The sequence below is a fragment of the Dipodomys merriami genome, unplaced genomic scaffold (genome assembly GCF_024711535.1).
Source record: "Dipodomys merriami isolate MVZ:Mamm:240054 unplaced genomic scaffold, mDipMer1.0.p SCAF_15, whole genome shotgun sequence".
Classification (NCBI taxonomy): Eukaryota; Metazoa; Chordata; class Mammalia; order Rodentia; family Heteromyidae; genus Dipodomys; species Dipodomys merriami.
This window is the reverse complement of record NW_027202826.1, coordinates 21933029-21952991: the sequence shown is the minus strand read 5'-3', so window position 1 is coordinate 21952991 and position 19963 is coordinate 21933029. Positions and strand designations below refer to the sequence as shown.

The 19963-nt window shown below is 40.6% G+C and overlaps 1 protein-coding gene across 5 annotated transcripts in view; it reads right to left on the bottom strand.

The window, feature by feature from the left end:
• Window positions 1–3433: 3433 nt before the first annotated feature.
• The window catches only part of Npnt (nephronectin), a 62296-nt gene continuing 45766 nt past the window's right edge, over window positions 3434–19963 (bottom strand). For 4 of the 5 annotated variants that reach the window (XM_070022397.1, XM_070022398.1, XM_070022399.1 and 1 more), the window contains 4 exons: window positions 15049–15135; window positions 14495–14593; window positions 6525–6781; window positions 3434–4900 (listed from right to left, as the gene is read on the bottom strand). In XM_070022397.1, coding sequence (XP_069878498.1) covers window positions 4805–4900; window positions 6525–6781; window positions 14495–14593; window positions 15049–15135 — 539 coding nt within the window. In that variant the 3' untranslated portion in view covers window positions 3434–4804. The remainder of the gene's footprint in view (window positions 4901–6524; window positions 6782–14494; window positions 14594–15048; window positions 15136–19963) is intronic. The other variant, XM_070022401.1, reaches the window with a different exon arrangement.

Below are 19963 nucleotides of genomic sequence, written 5' to 3'. Positions count from 1 at the left end.
TGGGCGCTGTCCCTCAGCTCTTCAGCTCAAGGCTAGCGCTCTACCACTTGAGCCACAGCGCCACTTCCGGCTTTTTTCTTTTTGCTTATGTGGTGCTGAGGAATCCAACCCAGGGCCTCAGGCATGCAAGGCAAGCGCTCTACCACCGAGCCATCTTCCCAGCCCCTGTTGTTTTAAAATCTTTTAGAACTATGTAATAACCAGGTACCAGTTGCTCACACCTATAATCCTACCAGAATGAGATTCGAGGATGGGGGTTCAAAGCCACCCTGGACAGAGACTCTTATCTCCATTTAACCACTTAAAAACCCAAAGTGACACTGTGGCTGAAGTGAGCACAAAGAGGCCCAGGCTCTGAGTTCAAGTCCCACAAGTGGCACATGTATGTGTGTGTGTGTAATAACAGATTTGAAAGAGCTTGCCAAAATGCCCACACTATAAAAACAACTCTCTACTTGGCATCAATGGCTCTTACCTGCCCAAAGAGACAAAATGATTTGAGCATGACTGGTTACCTGCTTCCATCATGAAGAGCTGACTCTTTTCACTTTAAAATTAAAAAAACTGTTATCCACAATGTTTGTGAAGGGGTTGGTTAGAACTATTTCAGTGGCAGAACAAGTTTTCCAGGGGGCAATTGGGGTAGAAGAATGGTGTTGAAATTCAGTGTGAAGGAGGCCATGGTGATAATAGGGTCCTGGAACTTGCCCTTACAAGTCAAAGGGGTTAGAACGTAGAAATAACAATGAGACTTAATCTCGCACTGTGGAGTTGGTTATACCGCAGGTTTGCTGGGCCCTACCTGGAGTTTCTCATCTTCTAAGACAAACATGGAAGCCAAGGATTTATATTTCTAACACATTCCCAGTATTGATGTTGCTGGTTAGGGGAACTAAACGTTGTGTATTTATTAGCTTTTCATTACCCTAACAAAATCTCTGAGATAACCAGCTTTGTAAAAAGAGGAAAAGTGCATTAGCTCATCGTTTGCTTTTGGGCTCGTGGTGAGGCAGCAAATCAGGAGAGCGCATGTGGTGGAGCGGAGATGCCTCCCCCTTCCAAGGCAGGCAGGAAGTGGTGGAAAGGGAGCCAGGAAGGACTCCAAGTATCCTCTTCATATCAAACCTCAAATAAGGCCCCATCTCTTTGTTTTCCCCACTCCCCATAACACCAAGCTGGAGATCAAGTCTCTAACATGTGAGCCTGTGGGAGCTGTTCTAGAGACTGTCACTCTTTGGAAAGCATTGACTTAGATGAACTTTTCTCAGTGTTAGCACTATTGAAACTCTTGGTAAGAACACTATTATGTGGAACTGTCCTGTGCTTTATAGAACTTGTATTTTAAAACAAGATATAACATTCTACCCAAGTAGATGCCAGTACTGCCCAAATGGTAATAACCAAAACTGCTTCCAAGTATCGCCAAATGTTCCTTGAGGGCTAAAACTAGCCCAGTTGGGAGTCACTTTAGATAACATATTCGTTAAAGCAAGAAGATTCAGAGGAGGGGCTAATCTACAAAATGAAGATGGGCATTAACTCACAGAGCCCAGGCCCCAGGGTGGGGACCTATACTGTCAACAACTTAATGCTCAAAAATCTCTTACAAAATCAATGCATGTCACCCTGGAAGTTCATACTTAGCTAATTTTCCCACCTCACATGGGCTTTAGCAGAGGTTTAATGTCTTACCATACTCTGAAAACCTCAACTTTCTCAGATCTCTGAGGGATGATTAGGAAGAATCCTTGAGGTTAAGATTTCTTTTAACTTGAATTATTTATTTATTCAAGATTTGAGTCCCCTGGCCAATAAGAGCTCTCAGTTGTGAAGAAGGCATTGAATGAATTCTTTCTAGTTCAGATAAGGACTAAATTCTATTCTTCCATGATTTCTTGATGGTTTTTTTTTTCCATCAAGAAAAGGTACTGGAGTATAAATACAATGTTATAATTGAACACAATCATTAGTAAAAGCCTTTTCCTCTATAATGAATACATATTTGTATATTTTACTTTTGAATGATCTTGCCTTTCCATAAAAGAACTTGAAGCAAATGTCTATAATAAAATTATAAAAGGTAAGTAATGTGATAAAGAGGATGAGGATTGTACTTGAGGTCCATCAGCCTCTCTTCCTGGCACATGCACATACACACAACAGACAACGACTTTATTAACAGAGTTTTTATTTACAAAGAGTTGTTTTTATTTTGGCCATTTGGAAAACCACTAACATCTTTCACTTTAGAAAACATTAAATAATAAGTATGGTGTTATACAGTACTTTGGATAACTTCTTCCATCAATGTAGTGCAATGCATTATTGGCACCTTACAAGGGAAATTTTCAATTCTTTTCCTCTTCCATCTTCAGCTGTGCAGTTATATGACCAAAAAGGAAATGAGTCATTAAACACGGACCTAAGACCATATTTGCTGGCCTGTATTCAAAGGCCCAATGATTTATATTCCTCCTTTAGCCTTGCCTCTACCAAGCAAAATGACAAAGGACCTTCCCCGTGCCTTATTTCCTTGTGGACTTTGGGAGATTCTAGTTAAAGATTGATGCCATTGAAGTGAAGGGACAGTCCAGGGCTATTGTGAATGACAGACACTTTGCAGTAGCCAAGGTAACACATCATACACAAAGCAGAGAGAATGCACCTGACAAAATTTTCTCTCCTCTCTGTTCCTTGGTAGATAGAAATGGAGATGGGTATCTTAACATGATCTCTAGAGCAACAAAAGGTTTACACCTTTACTAAGGAGGAAAATAGTTTTTAACATCTCCTTCACGTAGGCCATTACTAAGATACTCAAAACCTGTCCATCACAACCTCTGTAGAAACAAATAGCTCGGGGGTCGGCTGAGTTTTAACAATTATTTATTTTTACTAGTGACTTTGCCTTTTAATACTGCTGGGTTTGCCATAAAGGAAGAGACATTTTTAACGAGTTGGCATTTTCCCCTTTTGCTGCTTTTCCACTAGCAGGTCAAAGGGGAAATGCCTAATTTAGAGTCTACCAAAGATTACTTAGCTCTGAGGACTTGCATTACATATTGATCACAGGGTCACAGGATCAAAACATCTGGAGGATTTTGTAACCTTTTACTTTACCTTGAGGTAAGCATGTTTTAAATAAGATTATAGATAGTTAAAGCAGAGGGAAAGCTGGATCTTCACTTTTCTTAGTAAAGGATTTTAATTTAACAACTGTCCATACCAGGAAATGCTTCCTCACCCTCTAGTCTAGGCCTGTTTCCTCTTGTTCTGTTGTCAGTACACACTGAGAACAGACGGTGGCCACGGCCCCTGTGCCAACCCTTCATATACTCGAAAACCATCAACGCTTTGCCCCTCAGTCTTCTTTTCTCCAGGCTGAATAATCCCAGTTCCTTTAATTTTTCATCATAGATCTTTTTTTCCAACCCTTTAATCAGCTTTGTCATTCCTGGCAAAAACAGCAGAAAATGGTTTGGATTACTTAATCAGAAATATAGAAAAGCCCTAAGGAGTAACTTTTTTAAAAAGCTGTGTCTTTTTTTAAAAAAATAGAAAAGCAAAATGTGCAAGGAGAATACAGAGTTGGGGTGCACAGACAGAAGTTGAGTGTGGGACTCTTAGCCCAATACATCCAGTGCCTCTGCGTATGGGCCTGCTTCATCTTCTAACTGGACACAGAGTCAAAGTTGGGAGCTTCACTGGCTGAAACTCGTGCAATTGAAAATTGAGTGACAATTGTTCTAGTGGAACTCCGGCTACACTTCCTCTCACCTGGCCTCCATAGATAGGATTTTTCTTCTGAAACAACCACAACATTTACAAAGCTGCTTAGAGATGATCAGATGGAGAGCCATGTTGTGATCCGACAAGCTGTTGGTGTGGAAGTATAACATGAAATAATGGTGGGTTTCTGTATTAACTACAGTCTCTTGTCTCCTGAAATAATTTACTTTCCTGGGTAGATAACATACTCAAGGCCAGTTAAACAAAATTAATCATTCCAAAGTTACAAGCTGACACTTCTGCTGGTTCTCTCCTGCTGCCAACATGAAGTCGTGGGACTGGATGAGATTTCACCATGGAATTTTTACCTCAAGCAATCACAAGCTGCCTTTTACCTTGCAACTAGCGTCTGTAAATATTAGGAACACGTAAATACTTAATATTAATAGCACACTTACACAAAACACTGTAATACTAACGGGGGATTCCATGCCCATTCTACATAATTTGTCTTTGAAAAAAAAGTAACAGGTAACAGGAGTAAATGCATTTTGATATGTTATACACACCCTTCCTTTATAAAGTGAATGGCAGTAAAAGTCAAAGTTCAGGTCAGGCCAGCCATGAGGAGAACAGATCAGTCTCACAAGTGCACTGTACATCCTATCTTAAAGTCAACACTACTCTTGGTACAACACTAAACAGATAACAATGGCTATTTGCACAGATTCCTTCTGAACACTTCTCCCATAATTTGCTATGAATAACAAACCAGGATGAAGGACCAATATAGGTCATCATGCACATCAAAGGCCTTCCTAAAGGAAACACAACACGGAAGGCAATACCCCCCATGGCCTGGACGTGGTTAGATGTCCCTATATGGGAAGGGTGGGGAGGGGGTGTCACTGTCCATTGGGATTGCACAGAAGCAGGACAATGAGATGAGGCTCACCATCCAGCCTTCCTCCTGACCCACTGACCCACTCTTCCCCTGGGCCTGCTAAGAGGGAAGAGAGAGGAGAAGGTGAGCATTGGAAAAAGAAGAGGGAGCAACATAGAGTTCTGGAGCTGTTTAGCGTTCTTCTGAGCAGTGGCCTTTTTTCAAGCTCACATCATCCAATCCAATCTCCCCAGTGTGACCACGCCTCTTTTCACCTTTGAAGATGACCTAGGGAGAGAATGCACACACCAGTCAAGCCTCCTCTTTCCCTTCCCCATGCCTGCTCATTAACAGGAAAAGGCGGCCCTTCCCCAACGCTAAATATTCAACTTCGTGGACAGGAGAAGTGATCAGAGCACACTTGCCAGTGGCGCCAGGGGCTTGTCTCTCCACAGAGATTTAAATTATCAGCAACAATTTGTTCCTCAACCACAATACTCTTAATGAGTTACTCTTTCAAAAAGCCATTCTACACTGTACACATAAACTGCTCTGGTTAAATGGCAAAAATTGTTAATATAGCACCTAAAATTAAGATACGTAAAGGAAGGGGGTGGGTTGGGAGGGGTGGGTGAGAAAGTTGAAAGGGGTGACATTGATCAAGAAGCACTGTATTCAGAAACTGCTTTGGCAAATGGCAGCTCCTTGGTATAACTACTTAAAGATACTAAGACTATTCAGAAATAAAAATAAGACACACATAAAAAAAGCCATTCTAAATTCTGGATGAATTAGAAGTGGCCACGAAGTGGACACTTTTGCCAAAGATAACCAAAGAGAAGGAAGTAGGCTGTGAGAGAATATAAGAGCACAGAAACAGAGAGCCGAAGATGGAGATGATCATAGTCATGCAGCCTCCGTTAGAGATTTCTTAATTCTTCCTCTGGATTAGTATAGATTTACTCATTGCCACAAATGAAACCAACTCAAACACTCATGCTGTCTATTTAACCTATGTAAAAACCAAATGTTTCCACTACTCTTGTATTGCATCTTCCGCAGAACATCCTTGGGCCATTTTAAAACAAGGTGAACTTTTCAGTATTATGGTCTGAAATGATTTATTTTCCTCCTCTAATTCCCCCAAGGAATATAAATAGTAAGGGGGGAAGCCTATGTTTTTTAAATCAAAGGGTAAAACAAAACCCAGGTGTTCTATTAAGAGCTGTACTAATGGAGTCTCTCTGTTTCTCAGTTTCAGAAACTATGTCAACAAACACAGATGCTTCTTTGTAGGAAAAGTTCTAAAATCATCAACATAAAGACGACAGGTTTCCAAACGCAATCATTGTTTGGCACCTCCTCCTAGATCATTTCTTTGCTACCGATCACTATTTTATTATTGAAAATAAGATGTATTCGTTCAATCAGAGCTTTCCCCCTTCCCATACGGGGTCCCCCTACCGGGGCTGCTTAGCTATGATCTCCGAGGAAGGTGGGGAAATGGACTTTATAGAAACATTTAAAACCAGAAAAAAAAATAGCCTTCTGCACAATAATGTATGATGATAAAAGCTGGAAGATGAAGGAAGCAAAGGAAAAAGAAATGCAGGTACAAGGAAGCATACCACCCACTCCCTTTGAAGTTCCTGTCAATTTTTTTAAACCCCTCTATTTCTAAATTTGATTTCTATTGCAATGGGCCTTCAATAGAGAGAAGGGGGGAGGGGGAGCGTCAAAGGTTGCAATGGAGGCAGATGAGGCAATGGATGAAGTCATCATGCCCAGAAAATCCCATGAACCTCTGCCTGTGCCTGAATTCACAGAGCAAGGCTTCTTCCAACTCACACGCCAGGGCTCTCCTATGAAAGGAAAACCTCCCCGGCGCTGCCTCCTTTCATGGACTACTTACGCTCTTGATGTCAGCCCCTCGCAAGGTGATGTGTGTCTGCCTCCAGCCATGGCCTCCGTTTCTTCCCCACAAGGCTGCCCCGTGAGCACCGTGTTTTCTCACAAACACTTGCAGTGTGCCGGAATGCAGCCCAGTCACCTTGTGCCTGAACGACAGGCACAGGTCCCCTGAATGCATGAGGTGGCCCAGAGGTAGCACCAAGCGAGCGGCTTTTCCCCCTGGGGCTTTGGCTGCAGATACTGTCAGATACTGTCCACCTGCAATGGGAAAAGCAGGGTGTGCGTGTGTGCGCGTGCGCATGCCAAGATCCTTTCCTCACACAAACAGCATGGGCAGAACTTTTTTTCCCCCTTTCATAATCTTCAGACTGTAGCAATCATTGGTAAAGAACTCTATACAGAGTTTGTAAGGAAATACACGTGATGGTGTGTCTGCCCATCTCTAATTCTATGGTGTTGACAGAAAACACTCTGCCACAGAGAGTAGACATTATGCCAAAGACACAACAATGAAGAATTGAAACCTTCCTGTGGATATTGCAATGAGCTACGATTGAGCATATTCAGCACCTTCTGATCCTTAACCAAATTATGACCATATTGTTCAACACCCCTGACAGGCTGCCTGGATAATCTGGTAGCTATCATCTTAATTTCTGGGGACAATTTTCTCTGTGTGGATCACTAACCTCTGGGAAGTAAAACACATTGTCATCTAAAGAGCAGAATATCTGTTTATTCTCTCTTCTTTCTGCTTAAAAATCAAACACACAAAAACCAACTCTCGGTAGAGATGTAATTCTCACAAGGGTGCACTGAACTTCTGGGTTGATCGGAGCCCTGAGAAACCCCCACACCGTCCAGCAGCATCTATTTTATTTGGAAGTTAGTGCTTAGATTAAAACAAATTTGTAAGTCTGTTTTACTCACAGATCCTACCATGTATTAGTGAATACAAAAATGGTAATAAAATCTTTCACTTTATGGAGGTCACTCTGCTGGTGTATCTTCCTGGGCCTAAGTGTTTCCTTCCCTCTGTTGTTAGGAAACTGCAATTTAAAAAAGAAGAAGAACAAGAAGGGTATCGGTAGCTTACACCTGTAATCCTAGCTATTCAGGAGGCTGTGTATCAAAACCAGATTGAGCAGGAAAACTTGTGAGTCTTATCTCCAATTAACTACCAAAAATGCCCAGGGGAAACTGTGGCTCAAGTGGTAGAGGGCAGGCCTTGAACAAAATAGCTCAAGGCCAATGCCTAGGCCCTGAATTCAAGCCCTAGGACCATCACACACACACACACACACTCTCTCTCTCTCTCTCTCTCTCTCTCTCTCTCTCTCTCTCTCTCTCTCTCTCTCTCTCACTCTCTCTCACACACACACACACACACACACACACACACACACACACACACACACGCGCGCGCATGCGCGCGGCTAATTTAAGCTGCTTCTTCTGAAGGGAAAGTTAGAAAGCTAGCAGAAGTATTCTGAAATGTAATCCAAGTACAAATGACAGTCCCTCCAGGCAGTTGTTTTTTTTGTCTTTTGTTTTGCTTTTAAAAAAAAATCTCAGCCAATTCAAAACACATTGTGTTTCAACCCAGATCTGTCCACAGGAAAAATGTGGTCAGTATTCTAAACATATCTACCTGCTTTTGTAGAAATTTCATGTACTTTTCAGTTAAAAGACAAACCATCTCTCTCTTTTTTTTTTTGATTGTGTGTGTGTGTGTGCGCATGCACACACTCACACACTAGTACTGAGATTTGAACACAAGACCTTAGAGCTGCCCCTGAGCTTTCTTGTTTAAGGCTAGGTCTCTACCACTTGAGCCTAATTTACATTTCTGGCTTTTTGCTTGTCAATTGGAAATAAGAGTTTCACAGACTTTTCTGTGCAAGCCGGCTTTGAACCATGATTCTCAGATCTCAGGTTTCTGAGAATCTAGGATTACAGGTGTGAACCACCAGCAGCCTAGCCCCCCCCCCTCCTCCTCCTTCTTCTTCTTCTTCTTTTGCTGGTCTTCGAGTTTGAACTCAGGGTCTGGCCTCTGTCCCTAAGCCTGTTTGTGCTCAAAGCTAGCACTCTACCACTTGAGCCATAGCACCACTTTTGGCTTTTTTGGAGTAGCTTATTGGAGATTAGAGTCTCAGGGACTTTTCTGCCAAGGCTGGCTTCAAACCATGATACTCAGATCTCAGTCTCCTGGGTAGCTAGGATTACAGACATGAGCCACCAGTGCCTGGCTCTCATCTCCTTTCTTAATCCTTCATTTATACAAGACCTGATAAGGTTCAGGATATCTTTTTTTTTTTCCTTTTTTAAAAATTTTATTTGTGAACATACTGTACAGAGGAGTTACAATTACATGGACAGGATAATGCATACATTTCTTACCAAGCATTGCAGCCTCCTCCTTTGTTTACCCTTCACCTCCCTTCCCAGCCTCCCCCCTCCTCCCCTACCCAATCCTTCCCCCCACCCCCACCGACATTGAACACCAAGTCACCTTTAGGTAATTACCATGTGCCACTGTAGGGAGCAACCTTATAGAACCAACCTGACCTAGCACATAGTAGGTATTCAAGGTCATTGTTACAGCAATGCTATTCCAAGAATATGTCCCCAAAAGAAAGAAAAGATCATCTTTTCTTCCCCCCCTTCCCTCCTCCCCTGACCCCTTTTCTCCCACACATGAATCCAAAACTACTCTAGGCCAAGATATTTACATGAAGTTTAAATGTCTACCTATAACTCAGGTTTTGAATCATCACAAGGACTCAGGTTAAGACAAAGATATAAGATTAGCAGTGAACCTTCACGTTCTAAGAAAATAAGGATTATCTTAAGTCCCTGTGGAATGTATACTAATATCATTTTGCGAGACACTGCACGCAAACAAAACCACCCAACAAGCCACCGTATCCTGAGAAAGATCCCAATAATCCTTTGTAAAACTCTGAAAGTTAGGTGGTGTTGATGGGACTGTAAATGCTCCACTGATCTGCACCAGGGGGTCTTTCTGTCACCAGGAAGAATTATTCTCTGTGTTATCAAAGAAAGTGTTTCCAACTTGGAATAGTAGCTAAAAGGAAAACATCCCAAATAACCTATTAAATTAAAATTTCACTTCTGATGCCAAAATGCTGGCTTAAATGTCAAATTTTATTCAACATTTTTTAAACAGTTAAAAGAATCACATCTAAAGCACAGGAGAAGTAGGTACAAGTACCAGGAAGTGGGAAACAACATGAAATCTTATCTGAAAAAATGGAAGTAAAAAGGGCTAGGGGTGTGATTCAAGTGGTAAAAGCCCAGAGTTCAAATCCCTGCTTCACCCCCCCCCCCCAAAAAAAACAAAACAAAACAAAAAATGGGGGAAGGGGAGTTGAAGTAAATTATAGATGCTCAACTAAAAAGCTTATCTGTTAAAATTTCACCTTACTTTTAATTCTATACTGGTTGGTATCTCTATAGTTTTGGTGGTTTTTTGTTTTTGTTTTTGTTTTTTTTTCATTTTTATGCCTGTCCTGGGGCTTGAACTTGGGGCCTGGAACTGTCCCTGAGCTCTTTTGCCTAAGAATAGTGCTCTACCACTTGAACCACAACTCCACTTCTGGCTTCTTTTTGGGACGGGGTGCTTAATTGGAGATAATAATCTCACACTTTCCTGTCTAGGCTGCCTCTAAGCAGCAATTCCCAACTCTCAGCCTCCTGAGTAGCTAAGATTACCAACATCAGCCACAGGGGGCCAGCTTACAGTTTTAATTTACAAAGAAAATAACCTACTATCCATTACCTTATATGTTTTCTGTGTGGTTAAAGATTCAGGAAATTAGACTAAAACTGTATTTCTATATTACAGTCTGGATAAGAAATTGCTCAGATAAAGTAAATCCTAATGCTGAACCCAAAGGTAATTTTCCTACGTAAATGCATGTATGTAAATATGCATTTCTGAGTGTGCAGTAGTCCTGGAGATTGTACTCAAGGCCTTTTGTTTGCTAGTCTTGGTCTTGTCATGGCTGGCCATTTCCCACCAACCACCTCTTGCATTGCTGGAACAACAGGTCTGTGTTACCATACTTGGCTTATTTCTGGCTGATATCTTGATAAGTTTTTGCCCAGGGTTGTCTTGAGACTCAGTATTTCCCATCTCTGCTGCTTGAATAGCTGGAATTACAAACTTGTGCCACCAGACCTGGCCGAGTATGAATTTTTTTTTTAAAAAAAGAACTACTATGTTTACAATTTTGTGGCTTGCTTTTTTTTCATTAAATATAATCACAAGTATTTCTTTATGTCAGGAAATAATGATACTTTGCATAGTTCTAAGAAAGCCATTAATTATTTAGCCAATTTCTTATTGGAGCATATTTAAGTTTCTAAATTTTCACTTTTTAAAAATAAAAAAAGCTATCAAAGACAAAAAATTTAAATAATTGCAATACACCAAAGCGGAATTTTTTACACAAATGAATTTTATAAACCCAATACTAAAAACAAAAGAAAAAGGGTTTCACAAACAATGGTTTTTAAATATATGAAGTTATGGCCATTGGACAAAAGGCATACAAATTAAAATTCATACTAGATGTCTTTTTACCTATTAGCTTCCTATTTACCTATAAGTTTTATGTTTGTGTTGATACGGTTCTGAAATTTTGTTGATGGGAGTAGAAGCTGCTACAACCCTATCAAAATTCAAAGTGAAAAGTCCTTTGGTCTCAGCAATTCTGCATCCAGGAATCGATTCTACAGAGATACTCAACAGCCATGCAACAATATTGGCATAGGGCTACTCACTGCAGCATTCTCGGTGCCTCAGTGGATGGCTAGTTAGATCCCCTGTGGCATTCAACGAGTTAAGGAAGTACAGCCATTGCTGGAATGAAGGTGCTCTGTATACACTGATCAGAACTGTATGGTAATGGCTGACAGCAAGGGACTGGAAAATCTTTGAAATATGTAAGTTTAGCAAACGCCATTGATTATTCCAATTTAAGTCATTTGCTTAAACTCATAGCTAATAAATTGTGGTGCTGTTTCAACTCAGGCATTCTGGTTTCAAAATATAGGTCTTCTCGTTAACTCTTAAGACCATATCGTTAGTTCAAACAAACAAGGGGAAAAAATTTCTTGAAGATAATGAAAAAAGTTTAAGTAAGTTTTCTGATCAACCAACCCTTATCTGATATTGAAACCTTTCACCAACATTTTGCCATAGGCCACCCAGTCAAGTGCTTCTACCAACAGAAAGCTCATGCCTACCATATCAGCCTGTCCTATTTTTAATCAATAACCATCTCCCCAGTTGTCACCCACTGACTCTAATTCTCATCCTTGTGTGATCACAGTGAACACTCTAACCCTGGGTCAATCATTTGCAAAGCAGCTCAACTCTATTATTTCTTTTCTAGGTTAAACATTCAGATTTTCTGGCTTGTTTCTCACTCTGCGATATCTCTCTATGCAAATCATTCTCTTCTGAATGATGTACAATTAATTCTATTTTTTTTTTAAGATTCAGATCAGAAAGAATCCCCCAAAGTGGATTAAGCACTTAACCATTTCCATTCTGGAAAAGTACCGTTTTTCATACTTAGTGCTTAGTCAGTTCTCCTTCGCACAGCTCTGAGGTTGGTTTCTGGACTATGAATTGTCACCCTCATTAGATTTTATTCTTCATTGTGGCCTATTAATCTCATCTTTTGGATTGTGGTTATGTCAGCACACACAATCACCTTCCTTTCTAGCTCTGAGTGGGCCCCAGTGAGGTCAGTTTATCTTCACTACCTAAGTTCAATAACTAGTTTATCCAGTAAGAACTTGGACCCACCCTTGAAAAGCCAAAGCAACTTCCAAGGGCCAAAAGCGATCATAAGGTGTCATCCCAACACCCAGGCACCTGCTACTTGCTTTCAATTGCCTCTCTACTAACACTATGCCATGATCCTTTCACAGTATTTTTTTATTAACTCTTCTGATTTCCAAATCAATTCTCATTTTTATAGCAGAGGGCAAGGGAAATTTGGTTCAACAAAAACTTAAACATTTACAAACAATAAAGGATACTCCAAATACTACATTCATTCTAAAATACAGTGTTTATCTTCTTAAAAGAATCACTCTAATCTATTTTACAAAGACCATCTACAAACATAGACTGTCTACATGGAACTTCAAAGAATTCTACTGAGTTTTGCATAAGTTACTCATTCAGAAGAGTTATTCATTATTGCCATGACTATTTTTCATGGTCTTATCAACCAGGACAACCCAGCATCCTTCTTGCAGCAAACTACTCCAGAGCAGTAGGCCTGGTATTCTTAATTAGAACAGGCATGACACCACATGTTTGGGACCATCTGCACAGTGATACAGATGTTTGGGCCCTGAGCTGCCCAGGAAACCACATGGGAAGTGTGAAAAGAGGCCTGAATATATTTTTGGAAGACTAAGATGCAACATTACATTTCACCATGCTTTAGTTCTACAGCCTTAGGAAACTCTCTGAGCATCAACCTTTCCTTTGTCCTGCTCAAAGTTAACCTTGAGTGAAAATAACTCAAGAGAATAAATGGCCGTGTACTAGAGGAGATGTTATGTGATATCTGAAAACCCATTAGAATGTACTGAATATTCATTTTTTAAGTTTACCTCAAATTTTTATCTTAAAATGCCTATCATGATTCAGAATTCAATCTTAACGTATCTAATAAATACAGCTGGGAGTAAGTATTTAATACCCTGCTACTCAATATGTGCTGAGGACCAGTACCATAAGTTTCCCTAGGAAGCCTATTAGAAATGCATCAAAATCTGCATTTTAAACAAGGCCCCAGATGATCTGTGTGCCTGTAAAAGTCTGGAGAATAACTGCTTTAATAAATCATAAGCTTCCTGAAATTAATTTCCATGTTTTTTGTTGTTGTTGTTGGTTGTGGTGGGCCTTGAACTCAGGACCTGGGAGCTCTCCCTGAGTTATTCTGCTCAAGGCTAGTGCTCTATCACTTTAAACCACAGAATCACCTGGAGTCTTACAGACTTTCCTGCCTGGGCTGGCTTCAAACCACAATCCGTAGACCTCAGCCTCCTGAGTAACCAGTATTATAGACATGAGCCAGCAGCACCCAGCTCCACGTGTTTGTGCTCTCTCTAAATAGCTGGCATAGTACTTAAGAAAATGGGCTTCTAAAGTGAACAAAATATTTTTTGTTTATATTTGGTATCTTTTATTCCTAGAATCTCGAGTCAGGAAAACAAAAAAGGAAAAGAGAAACTAAATTCCTCACCTTTCTTCTATTAAATTTACTCACTCAGAAAATATTTAATTACTGAGGGGAGGAAAGAAACAACATGTAACTTTGCTTCCCAAAGCTAGACAAAACATAAGTACAATTGAAGTGTCTATTAATTTTACAAGAGTCTATGTCTAAACCTGCCTTTCTGATAACTTTCTGCTATGGAATAGTTGGTGGCAATTTATAACTGCTTCTCTAACATCTAACAGAGATATAGACACAATTTTATACAAGTCTCCATTGTCTCTGTCTTCTACAGATCTTTGTTTTAAAAATTAAAAGGGCATAAATGTGACAGCCAGCAGGGTGATTAGCATGGCTGATTTATGACTATGTTACATATGCTTTATTCCTGGGAATGAGATATTACAAATGCCTTAAAAATTGCTTGCTAAAATGGGTCTAAATATTTAATTTAACAAGAGTTTTGAGACAAATAACCTAGCTTTCAGACTACGTACTGTATCCCATAATATAATTCTGGGAGACTGATTAATCAACCTGGTTCACTAATTGAAAGATGATAGTCTAGAAATACTGAGCATGATGTTTTTTGTAAACCACCTTTATTAAATAAACATTGAGGCACATCACAATATATTTGATTAGAAGACAGGATCAAACTGAATGCGTACTAGAAAGAGTTCAATGAGATGGGTTTTACCTGCTGGGTCTCTGATCGGTTCCCAGTGTAAGTCACTGTCTTTTTCCCTGATCCATCCACAAAGTCCATGGTCAAAATTACAGCTGTGTACCAGAACACCTACAGGAAATAACCAGAGCAGATGAGTAGCTATACACACTCAACAAATCACAACAGGTGATTGTGATCTAGGACTATCTGTATACCAAGTGTTCTCTCCTGTGCACACTTAATAACCCAGGCTTTTGATCCATGAGATCAAAAGGAAATTACATGAATCATTTCCCAGCACCATTGTGCATGCCTGGCTCAGCTGCAAAAATAGAACATGCAAGTGTTGCCAAATCATGGCCTTGTGACATTACCACTTAGAAAATATGATTTCCTTCTCACCATTCAAATATTACTTTATTATATCTTAAATGGGGATGACTCATGGTTCTCTTTGCTTAATTTAACCAAGTTGTGAAAAATAAATAGAAGACAATATATAATCTTCCAGCATAGACCAAACGAGGAGCAACATCCGTCATTTCCATGAAATGGATGGAACAGAACATTAGGAGAATTCCTACCTGGGTCATCCTTCGCCTCATCATCCGCACTGATTCCTCTTTCTATCTCAAATATTTCAAACAAGTCATTCGACGGCTGTCGTGGAACTACGAAAGAGAGGTGATTTTTATTCTTATATTTTAAAAAATAAAATCAGGTATGGAGAATTCAGCATTATCTTTAATAAGAGGCCGGGGGGAGGGAAACACCTAGATATTACATCACAAATAAAGAGGTATGAAATAATTTTAATGTTATAACATCTGGGTACAATTTGGACATATCATATACAAAAGATTCTAACAATTCAACATAAAATTTAAATAAGTCTATCTGAAAAATAAATTGTAAAAGATTTCTTCCAAAGAACAATTTCTCTCTCTGAATTCATCTTGATGGAAAATGTAAATTAAGGTTTTTTTGCTAATTGAAAATACTTATTGCTGCAGTGAAAGGTTGGGTTTTCTAAACACAGCATCTACTTCTTCCCAAAGGACACTTGCCCATTGTTGGGCACTAACACATGTGTATTATAGCCTTCATCTCTTAAGCAGGTCCCTGGCTCCTTTAAGATCAAACGCAAACTTCTCGCTGCAGGATTTACAACCCATCCCATCAAAACACACACTGCTATCCAAACATGCCATTCATTTTCATGTCTGTGACCCCAGTGCTGTCTCCTGCTAATTAACCTGCCAAACTTCCCCTTTTTTTTCAAGGCCTAACGTAAATAGCATTGATTCCCAGCAAACTCTCATGCCCTAGGAAGAAGTAAATTCTTTCTCCTTGTCCACCAACAGCTCTGTGTACACACCTCTCTTGCACGATTGCACGAAACTATAGTTATTTACACACACACACACACACACACACACACATGCATGCGCGCGCGCGCCTGTCCCCCAGCTAGTTTCTGAGTTTCTAGAGGGAGTGGATCACATCTTATTCATGAGGCATTTCCAGGGCTTGACCTGGTGACAGGCACTAAGTAAGTGTTTACTGAGTGAAGGCAAAGATCCTGTCAGAAACCCCTGTTCTTTGTCATCACACTCCCTTAAACAACACAAGTGGGCTAGAGCTTAAGAATCCACTTAACAGTAATTGGCTCATTTAAATCACATATTTATTCATTCATCCGATATATATGTGCTTCAGAGCAAATGCTGATGCCTGCGGTGGGTACTCGGGGGATGGGGTAAGTAGAGCCGGCAAGCCCAACAGGACATGGGTCAGGGCAGCTTGAATTGTGGTAGGAGACGCAGACATTAAATGTGGAGAAAGTGAATACTACCATCCTGAATTTTGAGACGGGCCAGGACAGAGACAAATGCCAAAGGATGGCGTGGAGCACTGGTTGAAGAGCAGGGGAATCTGTTGAGAATGTTCGGGGTAGTGAGGGACATTCTTGGCCACAGGCCAAGGAACACTCCCTTTTCTTTGCCAGACCTTAAATTAATTAGCTCTATTTTTATAAGGCAGGGAGTCAAAGATGTAGAATGCCATGAAACCCACCGTCACTCAAAGGGTTCTCTTCTCAATGTTCCTATTATTTTTAGCAAGAAGGGTTTCTTGTTGTTGTTTTGTAAGTTGACAATCCCATATTTGCACTTAGTGTTTTTAGCTTACCACTTCTGGTATATTGTTTTTTCCTTTTTATTTCAGAAGTTAAAATGGTGACGCTTCTGCCCATTTTACAACACATAGTCACAAAATATATTGTCACAAATTACATAGTTGTAAAAATACATTGCTAGAAGAAGAATGGAGAAAAACAGAGATACTAGGATAGAAGATAGACAAGCTCTAGGAACACACCTCTTCTAGTACTTACTGTACCACCAATGGCTAACCAACATGACACCCAATTACAGCTTTCCTTCCTTAACTTGGAGACTCTGAGAGGGAGAATATGTCTATATTTATGAGGAATATTACAATATTGTGGGGAAGTATGCATCATTTCTCATGACGTACAAAAACGTAAAAAAACATGAGAAAAAACATGCTTTTGTTCTCTTCTCCAGTAACATACAAATCATCTCTGAATATTAACAGCACAATTGTGGCAGTACATATTCTAAGGGCAGCATGACAGTTTTCTAACCCCTTTTTCTTCCCAGATGAAAGAAAGTTAAGTGACAAATAAAGGAAGGGGGTGTGTGTGTGTGTGTGTGTGTGTGTGTGTGTGTGTGTGTGTGTGTGTGTGTGTGTGTGTGTGTGTGTGTGTGTGTGTGTGTGTGTGTGTGTGTGTGTGTGTGTGTGTGTGTGTGTGTGTGTGTGTGTGTGTGTGTGTGTGTGTGTGTGTGTGTGTGTGTGTGTGTGTGTGTGTGTGTGTGTGTGTGTGTGTGTGTGTGTGTGTGTGTGTGTGTGTGTGTGTGTGTGTGTGTGTGTGTGTGTGTGTGTGTGTTTTGCTGGGAATTAAACCCAAGGCCTATGTACAACAGCCAAGTGCATAAATCTACCTAACACTGAGGTATGTCTCCCCCTGAGGTATGTCTTAACCCCAAACGATCTTGGTATGGATGAGAGGAGCGCATCGCACAAAGGGGTCCAGGCACCAGGGCTTATCCTATCAGAGGTGACCAAGGAGGCTCTATGTGAGTAAGAACCATTTACACTGAGCGAGGGAAGAATCAGAGGTTTCTGAGCAGAAAGGATAGTACTGGGATCAACTAAAAGGGAGGGCTTCAGGGAGCTAGTGTTGAGAAAGTGCTCTGGGCATTTACAGAAGGTGTTGATTCTGGCTGGAGGATGCTGAGATGGACAGAAAGGCTCAGAGGATAAGGTAGAAAAGACCGGAGAGGCTGAGACCAGACTTCTCAAAATGAACAAACTGAAAATATCCCCATGTAGAAACATACAAAGCACCAAATGCTTTGTAAAAAATATAAAGCTAAAGAAAAACCTAGTTTCCGACAGCTACTTAATTTGGCAGTGGCTGATCATGAATACATTTACTACAATTCACTGGGACACAATCTAAGGATTTTAAAGACCTGTTCATTATCTGTTACTTTGGGCACTGGTTTATTGGAGATAAGTCTCATGGATTTTCCTGCCCAGACTGGCTTTGAACCTTGATCCTCAGATCTCAGCCTCCTGAGTAGCTTGGATTACAGGTGTGAGCCACCGGTGCCCTACTGGGCTGTTTCTTTTTTTGTGGCTGCTGTCTTCCTCTGGGCCCTGAGTTCCATAGTCATGAAAAGAAGCTGAGTCCCTCAATCTAACATGTTGTAAACACACTGCCTGCTTGCTTTAAGAGCTGCACACTCCTATTTAGTCATGCAAGTACCTGAGAGGTGTAATAGACATGGATACTTTTTGGTGGATGTAACACTGACCAATAGAAAAATGTTGAGGAAAATTTTAAAGTATAGCAACATGTGTGTATATGTGTGCGCAAATGCATGCACATGCATGTATGCATACTACATGCCAGTATTGGGGGTTTGAAATCTTTAGACTTTTTTTTCAAGGCTGGTACTCTACCACTTGAGCCACTTCCAGCTTTTTGCTAGTTAATTAGAGGTAAGAGTCTTGAACTACCATCCTCGTGTCTCAGCCTCCTAAGTAGCTAGGATTACAAGTATGAGCCACTGACGCCTATCTTCATTCTTTATTTTGTTCATTTTAATCCTAAATGCCCCATGAGACCCACTTTCCTCTTCTTCTTCTCATGTTGCAGAAGAACGATAATTTTCACATGCATACCTGATCTTGTCACTCTGCTGTTAAAGCCCTCAGAGGTTTCCTGTTTCTGTTTCTGAGAGGATAAAGTACAACACACCAACAGGTCTGCATGCATCTCCAGTTTCATTTGGTGCACTTCTCATCCACTGCTGCTTCTCCTGTTAAGTTCTGCACTGACACTGATGGTTGTCTTTTCATTCTCCTGGGCCCTAGCTCACAGTAACTCATCTTTGATGTGTCAGTATAAGCAATAATTTTCATAGATTTTTCAACATTCATCCTCCCTGGACTAGCTGAACCAGTCCTCTACTCCCCACCCCATATCTGAATAATCTTATACTCCTTCTTCAAGGCATCCACTATCTGAGGAAATTGGAAAGTGTCTGCCTCTAGAATGTATGTAGATCCCATGAAGTGAACAGTATATTCATTGTTTTATAACAAGCTCTTTTTTTGGGGGGGGGGGAGGTCCAGTCGTGGGGCCTGAACTCTGGGCCTGGGCACTGTCCCTCAGCTCTTCAGCTCAAGGCTAGTGCTCTACCACTTGAGCCACAGCGCCACTTCCGGCTTTTTTCTTTTTGCTTATGTGGTGCTGAGGAATTGAACCCAGGGCCTCATGCATGCAAGGCAAGCGTTCTACCACTGAGCCACCTTCCCAGCCCTTACAACAAGCTCTTGAACTTGTACTTCATCCTAGTTGTTGCTGGTTTTTTTTTTAATTTAGTTACTGTTATTGTCAAAGTGATGTACAGAGGGGTTACAGTTATCTAAGTCAGCTAATGAGTTGCTGCTCTTTTTGCTGATTATACAAGTGGATAAAATGGAAGGAGGGAAGTATGGGACTTGGGTCGTTAGCATTGCATTTCTCGTGTGTGTGTGTGTGTGTGTGTGTGCATGTGTTTGATTGTGCCTTGAACTCTGGGCCTGGGCACTGTCCCTTAGCTTATTTGCTCAATGTTATTATTCTACCACTTCAAGCACAGTTGTATTTCTGGCCTTTTGGTGGTTAATTGGTGGAAAGTGTCTCATAGTCTTTCCTGCGTGGGTTGGTTTCAAACCTCAACTCTCAGCCTCCTGAGTAGCTGGGATTACAAGTATGAGCCACAAACATCCAGCTGCTCTTATTCTTCTTTGAATCTCTAAAATTAGACCTTCTGAATCCTATTAACAATCCAGCTATAAAAATATCTAATACATTTTAATGTGCATATTGTACATTTAAACTGAATATTAGCCAAAAATGTG